Source organism: Poeciliopsis prolifica, unplaced genomic scaffold (assembly GCF_027474105.1).
Source record: "Poeciliopsis prolifica strain line A6 unplaced genomic scaffold, Auburn_PproV2 SCAFFOLD015, whole genome shotgun sequence".
Classification (NCBI taxonomy): Eukaryota; Metazoa; Chordata; class Actinopteri; order Cyprinodontiformes; family Poeciliidae; genus Poeciliopsis; species Poeciliopsis prolifica.
Genome location: NW_026562390.1, coordinates 3,671,395 through 3,689,767, shown reverse-complemented (window position 1 = coordinate 3,689,767; position 18,373 = coordinate 3,671,395). Strand labels below are relative to the sequence as shown.

General features: G+C 37.0%; 1 protein-coding gene across 4 annotated transcripts in view; it reads left to right on the top strand.

Annotated features, from left to right (window-relative positions):
- The window catches only part of cntfr (ciliary neurotrophic factor receptor), a 224,472-nt gene that overhangs the window by 30,605 nt on the left and 175,494 nt on the right, over positions 1–18,373 (top strand). The window contains exons 2-3 of one of the 4 annotated variants that reach the window (XM_055040730.1): positions 9,085–9,125; positions 17,661–17,716. The exons of 1 other annotated variant lie outside the window; for it this stretch is intronic. Coding sequence is in view for 1 of the 3 variants with exons in the window: in XM_055040729.1 (XP_054896704.1) it covers positions 9,123–9,125 (3 nt within the window). In the remaining 2 variants the exon portion in view is untranslated. Of the gene's footprint in view, positions 1–9,084; positions 9,126–17,660; positions 17,723–18,373 lie in introns of all 4 variants that reach the window. 2 more of the 4 variants (XM_055040731.1, XM_055040729.1) reach the window with 2 other exon arrangements.

The window sequence follows — 18,373 nt, the reverse complement described above, 5'->3', positions numbered from 1 at the left end:
ATAAATTATAAAAATAAAATGTCTTGAAATGATCTCTGATGCTTCTTTACATACTCACAGACATAAAAATATTTTTAGTTAGATTTACCCTGAATTTAAACAAGAAGAAAAGTCATCCATAACATACAAGTAGGAGTCAAGGTGTACCATGCAACTCTGGTTCATAAAAAAGGACTGCTCCTCTTCCAAGTAAAAGGTGACATGGACCTCAATACCTCTTTTATTTGGACACAAATATGTCTGGTGGTACTGTAAAACATACCCCCCCAAAAAATTAAAAAAAGGAGAAATGTGAGGTGCAGATATGTGGTCTGTTGCCTAAGAGAAACGCCATGCCATAGAGGGTTAAAGATAATTGTAGGGAAGAGTGCCCTCACCTTCCATGCTGAAATTTCAGCTCCAAACCCACCGACAATCAGACTGGTGTAGAACATTATAAAGTAGAAAAATGAGCCCCATTTCACTCCAAACCAATCTCTACATCTGTTGTAATGGATGCAATTATTGGATCAATTTTCTTTTTTGTCTTGTTAACCCCTTGTTGCTACCGAAGTCAAACGGAGCCAATACTTACTAAGCTGTAAAATTGAAAGAAGAGATCTACCATGCACCAACTGTACTTCTTTTTGTACTGTAAAAGCTTTTGTGTCAGGCTCATTTATTTTATAGTCAACATGGTATTAATCAAACCAAAATCTGGACTTAGGGATGCAACACTGACCTTCTAATTTCCCCTCACTGAATGCATATTAATGTTAGAAATGCATATGTATGAAACACATTCTAATTGTTTATTGATGAGTAAAAAAACCTAAGCATTGACCTGTTTACGTTCCAAGGTCTGGAATAATTGGATATTCAGACCCATCCAGTACATATGAATGTAATTAAAAATGTAACTTATTTCAGTAACTGATAATGATTTTCTGCTTATAAAACTAATGAAAGCATGTTTCAAATTAAAATTATTTATGATTTACAGGTTACCTGTAAGTTTACTGTAAGCACAACCCTCACCGGCAGTTGAAGCTTGGCTGACCTCTATTCTGACCATGATCTCCGGCAGGATCTATAAAGCCCCTCTGGTGTTTATCAATGCGTGAAGGAAATGCAAGTCAGGCAGGAAGACCCACTGTAAATAAAGGGCTTCATTTTCACGCCTTGGTCTCTGTGAGAAACAAATCACTTTATCTCATAATGACACACTTTAAAAGCCATGACAGTGTCATGCAGGTCTCTGTAATGTACACTGATACAATTAAAGTAAAGCTTTAGTCACTGGACTGAGAAATTGAAGTAGCTTAAATTTACCTTTTCTTCCCAAATGTTCCATTTTTACCATGTCTCCTACTGTTTGTTAAAAGGCTCAGACTCCATGCAGGTTTCATATTTCCATCATTAGAGAAATGATGAACATACATATGGAGGGGTAATGTCTTTTAGTACTGTATATGGATATGTGGATGATTATAAATTTTTTATATAAAGAAAAGAGCAGCTTGTATGCAGCTTTTAAAGATGACTACATGGCTTATATTTCAAATGCATTACACAGTGAACATACAGTCCTTGTTGGCTTTGCATTAATGGCCACATTTGCTTTGCATGGCCTTATGGCCGAGACTCACATTTACTCCCTTTAATCTTTACTGGGCTGATAAAAGTCCTCATTTGCTTTCCTCTCTTTGTCCTTTCTGTTTTCTTCACACCACACCATAACAAAGACCTCAATCATCCTTTTAAGTTAGTAAAATGCATCTGCTCGGTGATTTGCTCGGTCAGATGACAGTTACGAAGCCGATTATGGTTCTTCCGCAGTGAACCTTCCGCGTCCAGTTTGCTGTTTTAACCTGTGATTTAAAAACTGCAATGTATTTTTGTGAAAATGTATTCACCTCATGCAAATCTCCCTTTTTCCTTTTTGTTGCACTTGTGTTAAAATTATTTTTGAATTGCTTCAATTCAGCTACATTGGTGAGATTAGTGGGGTTTTTCTTTGTTTGTCTTTTAGCATGAGCAGCATGTTTAAGGTCATGACACATGTGACTGGATTTAAGTCCAGGCAAACAGATTTAATTCACTTCAAAACTATTCACAACCTATGCCTGCTTAAGAGCAAGAATCAACCAGTTATGAAAAAACATCCAGGACTTGAAATTAGCAAATTAGCTCCACAACATCACATTATTGCCTACATGTTTGGATTGTGATGATAGTTTGGTCCTCCCACAGTCCATATGGTGAGGTGTCAGCAGGATGTCCTTTTTTTAAAATTATGTATTCATTTACACATTGTAATATGTATTCCAAAATGTTCCAATTTCGTTTTTTCAGTTAACAGAACAGTATTTCTTGGTCCACGAAAAAGTGGCCTTGTGGGTTGTCAAGACAATGTTTGGTTCTGGTGTTCCTTTTGCTTAGCAGGATTTAATCTTAGAACTCTCCCAAGGATCCATTTATTTTTTGTTGAGTTTCCTTGTTTGTGTTTTTAATCATAAGCACTGACTCTAACTGAGGCAAGTAAAGACTGACACGCCTTAGATGATTTTCTTTCTTTACTTCCTGAAAATATTAAGAGCTCATACAATCATTGGCCAGCTAGTCCTGATCAGGATTAGTTCCATGTTGTGTGGGTCAAAACTCACTGTAGCTCTCTTTGAACCTAAAGACTTCGAAATTAGTTTGTAACACTTCCAGATTGACATGTGTCAATGACTTTGTTTCTAATATGTTTGTCAATTTTTTTTATGGATTGTTGTATTTGTGTTGCGTTTTGAGATATAAGTGGATTTTATAGTTTTATGATTCTCCAGATCTGGACTAAGACCTGGGTGTAATTACATAGACCGACCCCAAAAATCTGGTCAAACAGTTATTTTACAATTTATTAGATTGGAGAAGTATCTCTTCATATGGGGCAGGTTGATTTCAATTGAGTTTTTTCCTCCTAAAAAATGAAATCATCATTTGAAAACTTCTTTCTTCTCAGGTTCTCTTTTCTGGTGAAATTTGTTTAATGACCTGATTCATTTCAGTGCAACAACAAAGTTGAAACGGACTAAATATGAAAGGTGGCAAACATGTTTTTTTATTTACGTCAAAGGATTTCATCATATAATTGGATTTTATTTTTTATGACCTTTAAGGTGACTTGCAAATTTATAGATGGGGCACAATTATGATCCCCCTGCTCCTGTTTATGTTCTTTTGTAATTCTATGTCCCATGTGCTCTTTTGCGGATGAGATTTTGCAGATGCTGTTTCAACCAACATATTCTCTGGCACTATTTCTGTGGACACAGCTGTTCACTTTAGCACTTATAAATGAGACTTAGAAAACTGCTTAGTGGTACACATTGAGCATCTCTATCATTGCAGATTATTTTTAAATCCAGTAGGATTGCTTATATTTGATAGCACTTATGCTGCAGATCGTTTTTGATAGAGTGCATAAATATGTTGCTGTTTTGGAAGAAACAATCTTGCCTTTTACATGTGTGCACTTTGCTGAATGTATTTGACAAATAAACCTTGAGGTTGGCCTTATGTTTTAAAGGATCTTATCTTTAACTATAACCAGGGGCACCAGCAGAAATCTTGGGCCTCATGACAAAAAATTGTAACAGGTGCTGTTACAATTTCTTCTAGTTCTATTTCTATCTGACCTATTAAAAGTGTCACAATTTTAAAGGTGTGCAACGGCCTTGCTTTCTTTGGTTCAATACTGATGCTATCGCAATATTTACTGCTCGTGAATTTTACATGAAACGGTCTGCATACAGTTTACAAGTAGGTTGCTTACATTTTTTCTATTGGTTTTAGATTACTGAAATGTCTCTCCCCATGAGCAACAGTCATAGGCAACATGCAAAATATTCATGAAGCAATATGGAGTTGCATTTTATTCAAGCTGCAGTATATAACTTTAATAAAAAAAAAAAAGTTTTATCCCCATTTGTTAAAGTCGTCACCATGTCGTGACAGTTTATGAGACAGATGATCTGTGAAAACAATCAAATCTCCTCCACCTCCTCCCTGAGCTATTATCACTGGCTAAAGTGATGCAACCTTCCGACCAAAACAACAAATAAGAACAAGGAGGAGGGTCTTAGTGCTGTCAATCAACCTCATTCGCTCACTATTAAATGTGCTCATAGTGGAGAAACAACTTACCGTTATTGCCAGCTACAGCAAAGCACAGAGTAAGGAGAGGGAGGGAAGGAGGGAGCAGCCACATGAGGTTGTGATTGACGGCACTAAAACTCTGCTGTCTCTGATTAGTTGTTTCTCGATGGTACTGAGCGAAGGGTTAGAGCTGCTGCTGACTGACTCATCTGTTGTTAAATGGTAAAAGGTACAGGGACAAGTTATATATATATATATGGATATTGTGGTATTTTTTTTCCCTTTGTTCATAGAATGCTAGTAAAATGGAGGCAAACAGTAGTCTGAAACTGAGTTAATTCTGCTAAATGGTTGATAATCTCACAGTCTACCTACCTATCTTGGAGAAAAACTGGGTTATAAATTGTCCACCCTTTTGCAGCGACCCTGACTATAACAGCAGTCACATACAGTGTCTCTCCACACTCTTTCCTAACCTTTTCTTGCAATTGGCTAATTATAGGCCTCACTCTGAGAGAACAAAAAGAGAAAGAGGGAAGAAGTAAATAATCAGTGAGCTGCCAGCTAAATTCGTATTGGATTTCCTACAATGCTCTGCTCAGCTGCTTTTAGGACTTCTTTAAGTGCATTGATTCAAAGAGGCAGCATACAAGCATAACCTTATAATTGTCTGTCTTGACTTTAGTATTTTGTCCAAACTTATTTCCACTCTGGACAAGGTGCATGCAACTTTTACTTTCTGTTAAAACTAATTGCAGGACAGTTGTCTGCACTGTTCTTTACCAAGAACATATTGCGTTTCACTTCTATCTGCCTGGAGTATGCATGTTCTCCAGGTGGATGTGTGTGATCTCTCCATGTCCTCTGGCTTTCTCCCACAGCCCTAAAATATGGATTTTAAGTTAATTGGTTACGCTAATGGTCGTTAAGTATGTATGGTTGTCTGTTCTCTGTGTCTCCAACAAACCTATTCACCCAATTAAGAAAAGTGGGTATAGAACATCGATGAATGAATGGTACAAGCTGTAGTTCTAATTTTTCCAGTAACCTTACTTGTAAGATGAGAACATCTGTTAACATCTTTTCACCTTTCAGACTATTGCATACCTGCCTTTTTTATTAGAGAACAAAGATACACAACTTTAGTATGTAACATCAGTCTGAATTTTCCTTCCTATGATAGTAGTAGCTTTGTTAAAATAAATGACTGAAATTTAATCTCCAGCAAAGCCTTATTTCAGTAGGTTTGCAATGTACAGATGCTGAATTTTTCAAATTTTAGAATTTAAATTTCAGTACAATGATGCTTCTTAATCTCAGGATTTGTAAGCAGAGATTAGTCTGCATTGGGGATTCACTTACCTCTGCATGCTTATTCCTTAAAATTACTGACAGAGAAGGGAGACTAGACCTGTTTCCTACAGCTATCAATTAAGTTGCTTTAATAAACTCAGATTAAACATAAAACTTTTACCTGGGGCCTCCAGATGATTGAGCAATCAGTACAAAAAGTAAAACAAAACAAAACACTGATATGTCGTAATATAACAAAGGTAGCAGATTATATGTTTCACACATCATTCCATTATACTTGTACGATTTAAAACGGTGCGCATACTTTAAAAATATACCCACCGTACTTAACTCAAATAAATGCACAAGTTGTGATTTATTTCTTTATGTTTAGATTCCCCACCCTAAGACATCACATTTTGACCAACTTTTCATAAACTTACGGTCACAGTTTCTTTTGTATCAGGCCACTTTTAGCCTTAATAGTTTATGGTTATTATGAGCGTTATTGCACTGCACACATAATTTGTCAGGCTCGGCTGTAAAGATGTATATGGGAAGGGAAATAAGGCAGGAATATGGGGTACTGATGGATCAGGTTTGTCGTAGAGTTGCAGTAACTGGTGAAAATCAGTACAATATGAAGATATTGAATTAAGTTGAAACAATTTTTGTGAAAATGAATTCACACTTTTCTGTTTGGACTAAATGAGTGCTACAGCAGCAGTGTGAGCCATCTTGTACGTCAGTGAATGAATAATGCTCTCTTCCCAAAAGTGATTTTTTTTCATTTGATAATCGACTAAAAGAAGCAGAAAAATGCATGTGCATAATCCCATCTTTTAGCTGGCAGCTTAAATATTTGCAAAGTTTATTGTATGACCAGGAAACTAGGTAAGAGGTCATGCCACTGTTAGAGACCAAGCTTACTATAAGACTTTTTAGTATTTCATAAATCAAAATGTTGGATCATTCAAAGATTTTTATCAAGTTTTGTTCTTTGAAATAAAAATGTGCCCGTGATGATGCTGCAACATTTTGATTTATGTTTTGTAACTGTGCATTATTATGGACTTTTGGTGTGTTTGGCTGTGAAACCATGTGATCTGTTATTGGGGTGGTGAAAAGACACATGCTGAGTGTGTAATTATCTCTGAAAGTCGTTTCTCACTATTCACACTTTCTCCAATTTAGTTTAATCCCTTTTCTCGTAGCTACAGCACATTTAGACTTTTCACTTATTCTCTTGTGTTTTTTATTTATTTATTCTTTTACTTGCATGATCATGATTCAGTCTTCTCTTATCCCAGCAATCTTAGACTTACCTGCTAATGCAACCTCTTTGGAACTGCTAAGAGGCCAGTGGGATTTTTTTATTTTTTTTATTTTCTTTTGCTGATGTACTTGGTTTTATTTTTGTGACATTTGTTGTACTATTCAGCTCTGACAATATTTGTTTGTTCTCCGCTTGCATAGAGCTTAATGTGTCACCCAGAGAGTTCAGGAGCTGCTGAACTGAAATAGTACAGCTGGTGTCAAGGTCTGGGGGGAACACTGACACACAAGATAAAAAGACAAAAAGTGCTTTTGGAGCTTGAAAAACTCATAGTGGGGCAAAGTGACAGAGAGAGCAAAGGAGGTCAAGACAAGCTGAGAGGTGGATTGAGGTGCAATAAACATACTGCATGTGCAGAGAAAGTGTGTAGTTGACTAGAAAGTGATGTTTCACATGATAGCACATCCTGCAACATTGGAGCTCAGCAGTATCAGCAAATTCACTTTCCTTTTATTTATTTTCTATTTTGTCTGCAAGCGAAACAGTCACCCTTGGTCTGGGACAGAAAGAAATGACCTTGAAGACACTGATGCCCTGACTTGCATTTATTATGGTGACCCTTGATTCTGCAATAGATGAATTAATAAAAGCAAGCAATATACTTCATAAAATCCCCAGATATTTGTCATCGTACAACAACTTGAATGGATGTTTTTGTGATTTTATGTGGTAGGTCAGCACATAATTTGATAGGCAACTAATTTGTTAAATTAGTTATCAAATTAAGTTAAATTAAATCAAACTTAATATAAAATATATGTCAGAATAAAGGCAAAATTAAATACATTTTAAGGATGATAAATTATGAAAAGAAATCAATTAAAGACTAAAAAAAGGAAAAAAAAATACATATATGTCTATTCTCATCCTCCAGGGATTTAATTCTTTCATGTTAAGGATTAATAATGAGGAATGTGCAATGACAAATCACATTATATTTGGCTTTTAGCTGATATGGTATCCTCAAATAAATCTTGAAATTTAGGATCTAGTGTATATTTTTCCAGCATATAGTTATTATTTTTACCCTCAATCTGAAAAGTGTGGAATGATTTTGCTCTTACTTATTTAATCCATTCACAGAATGTCTGTGTGTTACTTGAGTTAAACAAGTACACAAGTCAGAGTTGCATTGCTTATCTGCATTTAATTTTGCTTTATTTATCAGGCACTCTCCTCCAAATTCTTCTGAGAATTCCTGAGGTTAGAATGGTATTCTAAAGCACAATTTATGCTATGACTTTGTGCTAGTTTGTGTCCTGTGTTTGCTGGTTAAGAGGTTGTTTGAGCTCCTCGTTCTGGACTCTGAATCACTTCATCAGCCCTGGTGTGGCTTCACTAACAGCCGTTTTACAGAGGAGCAGATTTTGCTGATGTGCATGACAAGTTAAATTACCATAAAGTAAAAGCTAATGTATGTTGTGGGAGTGGAGGGGTGTGCATGCATGTAGAAGTCTGTCTCCTGAACAGTGTGAGAAGCGTGTAATAGGCTCACCTATCCATGGCTGCAGACTGATGGGCAGGTGGAAAGAATTGAAACCAGATGGATAGAAATGGCGAATGCACTGTGGATATAAGACTGCTGCAAAGTGTTCAGTATTGAAGACATTAGTTAACTTTTTTTCCCCATTACCACCTAAACCAAAGCCTGAAAAACTATAAATTTTATATCTACATACAAATATATTTATCCTTGGGGTTGCGGTGCCACTTTCTGATGGGCAATGCATCTCCCTGCACCATCTCAGGAGGTCCATAGCTGAATATTATTTTCTGTCTGCAATAACAAAATATATGGATACATTGTGTTCCTGTTGTCACTTTTACAACTTTTTTAATATTGTGTTTATTTGTACTATATGTGATAAACAGACACATTGTAATACAGTATTTTGAAGTGTTTTTTTTTTATGTGTAGTTGTTTTCAACACTGCTTTACTCTGTTCAGCCAACTATAAATCACTACATAGGTTTAGTGCATTTGTGGTGAAGCTTATGCCACCTGACTCCACTTTTTGCCATTGTAATGTTTTCATTAGATAGATGAAAGGGTAATTTGATGCTGCATTTCTATTCAGAAATTTATGTTTGCATTCCAAGTTGGAAGTTTGGTAGTTGTAATTTAACAAAATGTGAAAACATTCAAGTTTTTTGAACATTTTTTGCATGGCATTGTGGCTGGCTATCCTGAAATTCTGTATTATTGTTAGGCTGTGTGACTAGTTATTAAATCTTATTTTCTACCTTCTGCTGAATCATTTTTCAGATGAGATACATTTAGACTCAATGCAAATCCTAAACGTAATGACTGACTGCATTTTATCTGACAGGGTGAAGAGGAAGACGGAGCCAACATTTACTCCAGTCTATGGTAAATCTAATTCTTGTCTTTGGATTTTTGCAAAGATCTTTTATTTTTTTTTCTTCCAATTTTCCCTTTCTGTATTTCTGAACTTTTCACAGTTTTTGAGAGTTGGAACCTTGGAACGATTAAAAAAAAAAATCTCATCAATAAGCTGTTGCTGTAAAATTTTATGATTTCGTTCCATCAATTCCAAAACCTTTTACTCTTTTGAAGCAGCTTACATTCACAATGAACACTCAAGATCAAGTTAACAATGTAAGCCACGTGTGAGAAAACCCCCCACTGTGTGTGCAGTAGCTCGTACAAATAACTCTACATTCTAAGATTTGCAGAATTTTCAAGATTCTCAAGAGTTTTTCTCTAAAATAATTAGGAGAAATCTGCATGTTTGGAGCCTCTGAGACCACCGGTACTGTTGCTACTCTGTCAATATCACATCTTAGGTTGTATCTGGTTGCCGTGGTGACATGCATGTGTCAGCAGAAGGATGTGTGAGTCTGAGTGTGTGTGGAGCGGTCGGTGTTGAAAGAACTCTGGGGAGCCGTATAAAGTTCTTCTGACCAGAAATGCCAGCGACATGCTTATGTCGATGGTCAGATACAGAAAAAGTTGGAATGCAGATATTACCCTCCACCCGGGAGGAACTTTCTGGCATGCCTGTACACGCATGCACACCCCTCCACATGCACATGAAATATGCAGACGGTATGGACACACATGTAGACAGATATCCAGATTCCATGCAGGCCACTGCAATGCATTCAGACACCTCAGGACTATTGGGTTACATACAGGGAAGTCCAAGCCTGCCGCACTACTTTGAACAAGGATAGTATGCATTCACACTTTTATTCACTCATCCAGAGCTAAAGCTAAAATTAAATATCACTAAAATAAATTATTTTTAAAAATTGCCTGAAGTCGTTCATAATAGATTTATACATAAATGAAAAATTATATTTGCATAAAGAGTTACCAAATGCAAATTGTTTTCCACTTGACTGCTGCAGACAACAAATGGGAGTTTATGAGCCTTGCTTTTGGGCAGCTTGACTTCAATTGTGGACGAGGGGGATGGGGTTAGTATGCATTGCATATGTGCTTCCCCCCACTCATATTTCCCCTGTGCCAGTGGATTTAACCAGTAGACTGCTGAAGCTCTAGGCTTATGCTGAAAAACAGGTGTAATGCAGCATAATTACTCTGAGAATCTCTTTTCAGCCATTGCCATAATTGAGTCCAAGTTCAAGAATTTATTCTCTCCCTCGGGATCGTCTGTCTGGTGGCCTGGTGGTTGCAGTGATGCACGTTCACAAGAAACCAGCAAAATGCAGAAATGTTGGACTTGTGAAATGATGAGGAAACAAATACTCTGTCACTGAAAAAAATGTCTCAGAAGTTGAAGGTTATTTACAGAATTTCAGATTTAACAGAGTCCGTTGTCAATACAACAGGGACATTTGTATTGGAAAAAATTATATGTATGATTAATAATATATTATAGACATGGACCAAATAAATGAAGGCCATAACGGATCTGGTAGCGATGCATGCAATCCACAGATGCAGAAAACACACACACACACACACAAAAGTTTTTATCAATTAAAATGTAAACGGGCATAAAGAGCCAAAAACCTAGCTCAGACTTGTCAACATTTGCAGAAGAACTAATCTCTTTATCAGTCCAAAAGAAATGCTCAAGTTTAATTAATAACTTGTACAATAGAAAATATCTAATCAGCCAATCAAAATTCTGTTGTAAAAAAATATTGAGCTGCAGAATTCGAATCAACTTCACTGGCCAAGATTGCCTGCACAAACAAGGAACTAGACGTTTTCACGTGCTCAAAATGTACAGACAATAGGAATAAATAGATAAACTTTAGAGGAAATAAAACTCAGATCAGCATATATGTGTTTTCACAGGTAAAATGAGATGTGAAATTTAATTAATTTTTTTATTTTTATTGGACTTGGGAGATGACATCAAGAAGTATGAAGTCTTTACTTCAAAGTTTGTATAAATTAGCAACTTTCCAAGGGGGATGAGCTAACATTACTTACAAAGTTACCCTTTACATTTCCATGTAAAGGGTTCCAGTGTTGTAAGTAGAGGGCTAAGTAATAAACTGGCCGTTTGATTTATCATTTCTAAAATCTTCTGCAATACAATTTTGATCTTCAGGAGGGGAGATCAGAAGGAATAGCTAAAAACGTGATGTATATTCTGATGTATATTCTGCCTCACAACTATTCACTCAGCATCTAAAGAAGCCTCCATCAGTTGTAGATGTGAGACAGCCGATGGAGATGCAACATTTCCTTTTTGTTTTTGACCACTGCAATAGTTCCCACTGACATGCACTGCAAAGTGCATGGATCTCCTGCTGATGAGTGTGTCTGAGTGTGGTGGTGTTATTGATGGTTGTCACTGGCAGGGGGCCTGGACGGGTCACCAGTAATGTGAGAGTTTGTGTTTTGATCTCCCTGGGTTGCACGGGCGGCAGAATCACCTTTACACATGCATGCAGTCCCTCATACACACAGATTCATATTTTCCTTTCAAATCATATTGGCATTGATTTGTCTGTTTCACTTCCTGATTTCCTCCTTTGCAAGTGAGTTTTGCTGTTAAATTGACTTTGAAATTGACTTTTTGGTTCTACAATTATGACAAGTACATTTTTAAAAAATAATTTTCTTCATCTTTGCCTGTGCTTGCGTCAGCCACTGTTTCACCAACAAGTACGCAAATCCGTGTGTGTGGATGTCTGCGTGTGTGTGCATGTTACCTAAAAGCCTGTTCTGTCCTAATGGATTTAAAATGACCTGAGAGCTCTTCCAAGTTCACTCATTGTGTCAGGCATCAGGATAAATTTTCCTCCTATTCAAAATGGGTAATTTCCTTTCATTTTTCCCCACAACACCTCTTAATAGAGTTTTCAAGTTAACGTTCTAAACAAAGACATGTAGATGAGGGACATTTCAGAAAGAATAGGCGGTAATAGTTTTCATTTCGTAATGGCAATACAGGAATAATTTGTATCTCTCGTATAATTATGATTGAATAAATGTGTCCCTTTCTTGACAAACTTCAAATAAATTGCTTGTTGTTGTTGTTTGTTTGTCTGTTGTTTCATAGCTCTTTCTGCAGATTTCCAGTCAATCTGTGGTAAATGTATCATTGCCATGGGACTCGTTGACCCCTGCCTCAGACAGTCTACTACATTTAAATGACCCGTTTTGGAAAACCGTTTAATTCTGAAACGGTTTTCTGACTCCGATTTTGACAACAAATGTCATGAATCTTATTTACAATACATACCAGATAATCTGTCATTATTTCCAGTACTGGACTAGACATTCAGGTTTTATTACTGGAGCATTGATGAAAGAAATAATACAAACCTATTAATGTTCCACTTTTAGAAAATTCCTTTGCTGCTTGCCTTCGCAGTATTTAGGTCAGGATCAGCTTTCATTTCTGACAAGGAGGTGCTGACAAGATAATGATGCGCCCCAAATTTGTAATAATGAACCATGTCCTAACCACGCTGACTAGACATTCCACTCGAGGCTTGTTTGTGCTATTAGATGCCTTGAGAATGTTTCAAGCGGGCACTACTGATAGCAGCATGCCTGCTGACAAGTCTTTGCACCGTGTTAGGCGAGGAAGAGAATAAAGTTAGCCATGTCAACAATACATGTTGACAAGGCACAGCTGAGTGCTGTGCTACTCTGCTTGCCCTTGTGTGGCTGACAAGAGTGGGGATGTTTGGTGACAAGCTGCTCCCCGTTCCCCCACCCATGTTAGCATGGATAGGGTCTCAAAGACATCTGCAGTCTGGTGAAACTTGAGCCTCTCTTTCCAGCAGACACTGTCAGCGTGTGCTCACTGATAAGGATTATCAGAGATGTGTGAGCTCTGCGCCGTGGGATTGTCCCGCTTGCTGCCGGAGGTCAATACATGTGCGCTCTAATGTCCGTGAGTGTTTGCGAGTGATTGTGTGCGTGTGTATTTGCCAGGCAGTGGGGGTTAGGCCTGGATTGAAATGACAATAGAAAGGAATTTAAATGAGAGAAAAAGAGGGATCAGTGATGTTTGCAAGAAGGATGGAAGGAGCTTTGGCACCATTGTCATTCTTCCTCTTTGTCATTCTGCCTCTCTATCTCTTTATCTGCCTATTACAAATCTTCTGCTCGCTCTGTCTGTCACCCTCGGCTGTCACTTTTCTTTAAAAAAGAAAAAAAACGCTCAAGTCTGCCTCTAAAGAAATTTTCCAAACGTGTTAATGCAAAAATTATTTTTCATGCATTTTATCTTTTTCTTTGTTTACTTCTGAGTTTTCATATCTGTAGCTCTCCTTAGTTCGGGTCGTAGAATGGCCAAGATGAATACAGGTCTGTCATGTAAGGACACAGGTCAAGTCATGGATCACAACAGCACTTCTAGAGACTAGAATCAATAAATAACAAAAAAAAAAAAGATCAATTCCATTTATTTTATCTAAATTTTTGGTCAGGTCTTTAACTGTGGCACAAATTTTTGCTGTGCAAAGTCATTTTATTTTTTCTAATTAATGAATAAATGTAATCAAACTAAAGATTTACTTATTATGATATTACTGAGACTCCAAATAGAACATTTTAAACTAATTGCAGATTTTTTAAACAAGCTCGTGATTTATCAAGCCCTTATCTCATTCTCATTCTGATTGTTGCTGAAAACATTTTCTAAATATGTTCAAAAATTAATGTCACATTGCCACTCTAGTTTGTCTGCAAATCTAAATACTGCTTTAATGGAGAAGTTCTTGCACTTTGACACACACTCAAATGCAAAAAAATAAATAAATCTTGAACGTAATAAAGCAGGACCAAACCAATGTTCTGGGTTTACTTGACCGCTGTTTTTTTCTCATATCTAGTATCACATTCTTGTGTCTTTATTCTTTCTCCTCTCCTCCCATCTGGCTTTTTCTATATTTTCTGACCTTTCCTGAACCCCATAATAAAAACAATGTGTGGTCAAACTTGGTCCAGCAGCAACAATAACTGTACAATATGCAGTGTATATGACCTTAAAAGAAGATGATTCATTTTTATCACTTTCCGTGTGTCATTTAAAACACATGCACGCGCACTTTCTGTCCACATCTCAGTTTCTGTGCCCACCCATTCCCCTCCCTCCTCCACCTCCTCCTCCTCATCGCTTTACTCTGCAGCAGCTCTAATTGCGATCAATTAGGAAACTTCAGAAGGCTGAAATAGGAGATGTGACAAGGGGCATCCGCTGAGTTGGCAGGGAGGGAGAGAGGGAGGAAAAGGAAGGAGAGTGAGTGAGAAAGAGAGGTTGGATGAAGAGGAGAAGGAGAGGAAAACGGGATATAGCTGAGTAGAGAGCATGGAGGGGAGGGCGGGAAGGATGACTCCAAGTTGGTGTCGAGAGATGAGCTGATGGTAATAGTGTGATTGATGCGGCCACGGCAGCTGAAAGTCACATCGTTTTTCATGCCAGATATCGATTCCTGACAGACTCTTGTTAGCTTCGAGCGCACAGTGTTCGGTGTGGCATAAGGGCTGGCACGGTGAAAGGTTAGGCTTGTATTTCCATCTGAAATATGTGCTGTTTGACTTCTAAAAAAGATGCTCTGAACAAAAGCAGAACAGTTTAAATCTTCACTGTGACGGCTGGAAAACAGGACACTAATTTTAGAACACAGCGACACAAAACAGCAGCACAAATTCACAGTATGCTTTGTCATATTTAGTCAATTAGAATACTATTAAAAGGTTAAATATCATTGACTCATTTCACTAAGTGAAACACTTTAAATAGATTGACCCAAACTCTGACCCTTTATTTATTTTATTATGATGATTTTCTGCTTGATGCTAATATTTTAAATAATACATCAGACCAGATAAGCATTTTTAATTCAGGACGATGAGCTTACGAAAGCTGTAAAGACTGCTTTTCAAAAGATACTTTTAATCTGCCAAACAAACCTAATTGGATCACATCTTTTAATTTATTGAATATTATTATAATCTTACAATTACAAATATGAAAGGTTGTCTCCTAATTCATGGGGAAAAGACACCCAATGTAAACAAACAGAACTTTCAATGGTATTTTTCACCCTGCCTAACAATTTAGAGATTTTTTTTTTCTTTTTCTCCAAATACTAAATCTTTTCTTGTTGCTTGGTAGAGCTTTTTTGATGTTTCTTATCTTTATCCTCTTTTCTCTTTTGTTACAAAGTAATATTCCAAACACTCATGCTCATTATATGTAACTATAATGAGCATGCAATGTCCAGCCATTATTGAATTCAGGAAGGAGAGTCCTGTGTCACAGTGAAAAAGCAGATTTTTGTGCAAAATGTGTGGATAAAGTCGAAACAAAAAGAAAAGTTGCATGGATATGCTGTCTGAGCCTGGTTGGAACATGCCATCCTCCAATGAAACAAGTCCTGTATAAACATAACCTGAAAGACCATTCAGCCACGAAGAAGCCATAACTTCAAATGCAGCAGAAAATTTCAAATACACTCAAATATCATAATCTTTGGAGACATGTCCTGGGGCCCACCAAAACAAAAATTAAGCTGTCTGGGTGAAAGGACCATTGTTACATTGGAGAAAAAAAAAAGAAAATTTGGCAAGGACAGCGCAACCTCAACTGTAAAGTATGTGCTTAACTACAGTATGCTTATTTGAGGATTTATTGCAGGAGGGAGTGGTGAACTTAACAAAATAGATGGTACTGTGAGAAAATAACATCATGCCAAAACACAAGTTAACATAATGTCTTAGAATTTCCACCCAAGACATCATCTAGAAAGCTAAAGCTTACAAACTTTCAGATCTAAATGGACAATGACTCTCAGCATTATGCCAAATTAGGTACAGGAGGCATAAAGGCAATAAAATCAATTGTTTGGAGCAGCCATCATAAAACCCTGATCTCAGGCACATTAGAAATTGTGAACAAATTTATGAGGTGTGTACAAGTCGGCAATGGCAACAGCAAATTTGTACTCAAATTTCAGTTTTCTCTTTTTTTATCTACATTCTCTAAGACTGCTTTGGTTGAACAGTTTCTTTTTATAACCAAAACAACAAGAAACTTCCTGTTACCTCAGTATTTCTGCCTGAAGGAAACATTTAAAAATAGCACTATTAGGCACAAAATTTCTTTCAAAGAAACAAATAAAACAAAAAAAGTGCTTGTTGCCTTCAGCTTTGTGAGGCAGCAGAATAAGAATGTTCAGACCGCCAGGATTCTTGATTTGTATTTTTTCATGCGGAGCTCAACTCTTGGATAAAAGTGAGCTTGTAAATATACCAAATGGTAATTTGGACAGCTCTTGTCAGAGATATGGATGTAAGTCTGTTGCCTTGGGTTTGTTAAGTGTTTCTGTTCTTGATACGCTCACTAGACACTGAGAGCCTCTGGTCTCTTGTTCAGCTGGCTTTGCCTTGGGGCATAACAGACCCTTTTATCTTGTCACCCTAATGTGTGTATGCGTGTGTGTGTGTGTCAGAGAGAGAGAGAGTGAGTCAGAAAGACAGAGAGCAAAGGAGAGAGATAGCTAGTGAGGAGATAGAAGGATCAATACTAAGCCGTCAGGAGGTCTGGCAGTCCCAGAGAGAGAGGGAACAGGACACCCAGCGGAGAGTAGAGAGGGAGACAAAGTGAGAAAAAGAAGGAAGGAATAGGGAAAAAGATTGGGGAGAGATGGATGGGGGGGCTAAAAAGTAGGAGCACATGAGGGTTGGAAATGGGAAAGGAGAGAAGATGTGGGGAGTGATAAATTACTTGACACAGGGGAGTGGAAGAACACAGAAGGAAACGAATAATACAGGTGAAAAACTGTCAGAGGAGTGGGAATTGTGATTCTGGTGGCAACAGGTGAAAATTAGAAGAGATGTGGGGGATTTTTCTGAAAGCTGTCGTCTTTAATAGCATATATCCTTCTGTTGTTGTTCCAAAATATTCACACAAATTCTCTGTTCATCTATCGTAAAATGAAAAGATAAGACTTTTAAAACTTGAATCACACAATTTATCTTTACAAATGTCACAACTAATGTCCAGTTTGGCAGCTTAATCGCGAGAATAAAATGACAACCAGTGCTTCCTTTCGTTTCCTTAGAATTAAAGCGAGTGTTAATGCTTCTTCCCCATGTGTCTCACAATGCCCTGGATACCGATGTGCCACTAGCACTCAAGAGACAGAGACAGTGAAAAAAAAAAAAAAAAAAAAAGCAATAAAAAGAATTATAACATGGGCTTTGATGCATGATTCAGCAAACATAAACATGGAATGAGGCGGGAAATAAAAATGTTACCCTCTAAGACTTAAAAGCTTTGACTGGACACCTATCATGAATATTTAACCTCCAGTGACCCTACCTTCCATATCTGTAAATGATTTATTGTTCTTCCAGCTTCCTGTCTATTTTTATACCCTTTGTCTCTTTTTGTGGTTTTATCTCAGTTTGTCCTTTTTTTTTTCTTCTGTTTGTAAGCTTACGACCACTAAGAGAGAATTGTGAGACTGGCAGCTGCAAGTGGAAACGTAAAGGTAAAGGTAAAAAACAAAAAAGAAAAGACAAAGAAATGATCTTATCTGTGAATTATCTCTGAATGTCGTCGACCATAATTATTTTGGCAGAGTGTATTTCATCTGGTGATGATTAAGTATCTTAATGGGCTCTGGGAATAGTATTATTTAATGCAGGAGAATAAAATGGGAAATGAAACCCTATTATTATGAAATGAGGAATTCCTCAAGTTGATGAATTTGAACTGTAATTTTCTTTATGCTTTGGCCAATAATGACCCAGGTTTCTTAATGAAGGAAAAAGCTCCAAGGCATACATGGCTTTTCTCAATGATATTTAGTTTGAAAAAAGGGTTTAATACAATCTCTTCCCTTCGCTAATGCTTTATTCGGAGTCCAGCGGGAAAGCAAAATTAGTATTTTATGTTTTAAGACAAAATTCTGCGTAATTATTTTTTGGTGCTAATTAGCTAGCTACAAAAGAGAGCAAGATTAATTGTAATTAGCACAAAGAATTTTAAACATACAACGCTAGTCAGAATATTACAGCTACAGTTATTCAAAGGCAGAAGTACTTGCGTCAGTATTGCAATTTCAGAAGTCAGTTGGATACACTTTATTGTTAAATAAGTCAAAGTGAGTTTGTTCTGTTGCTTTTTATTTATTTATTTTTCCTGA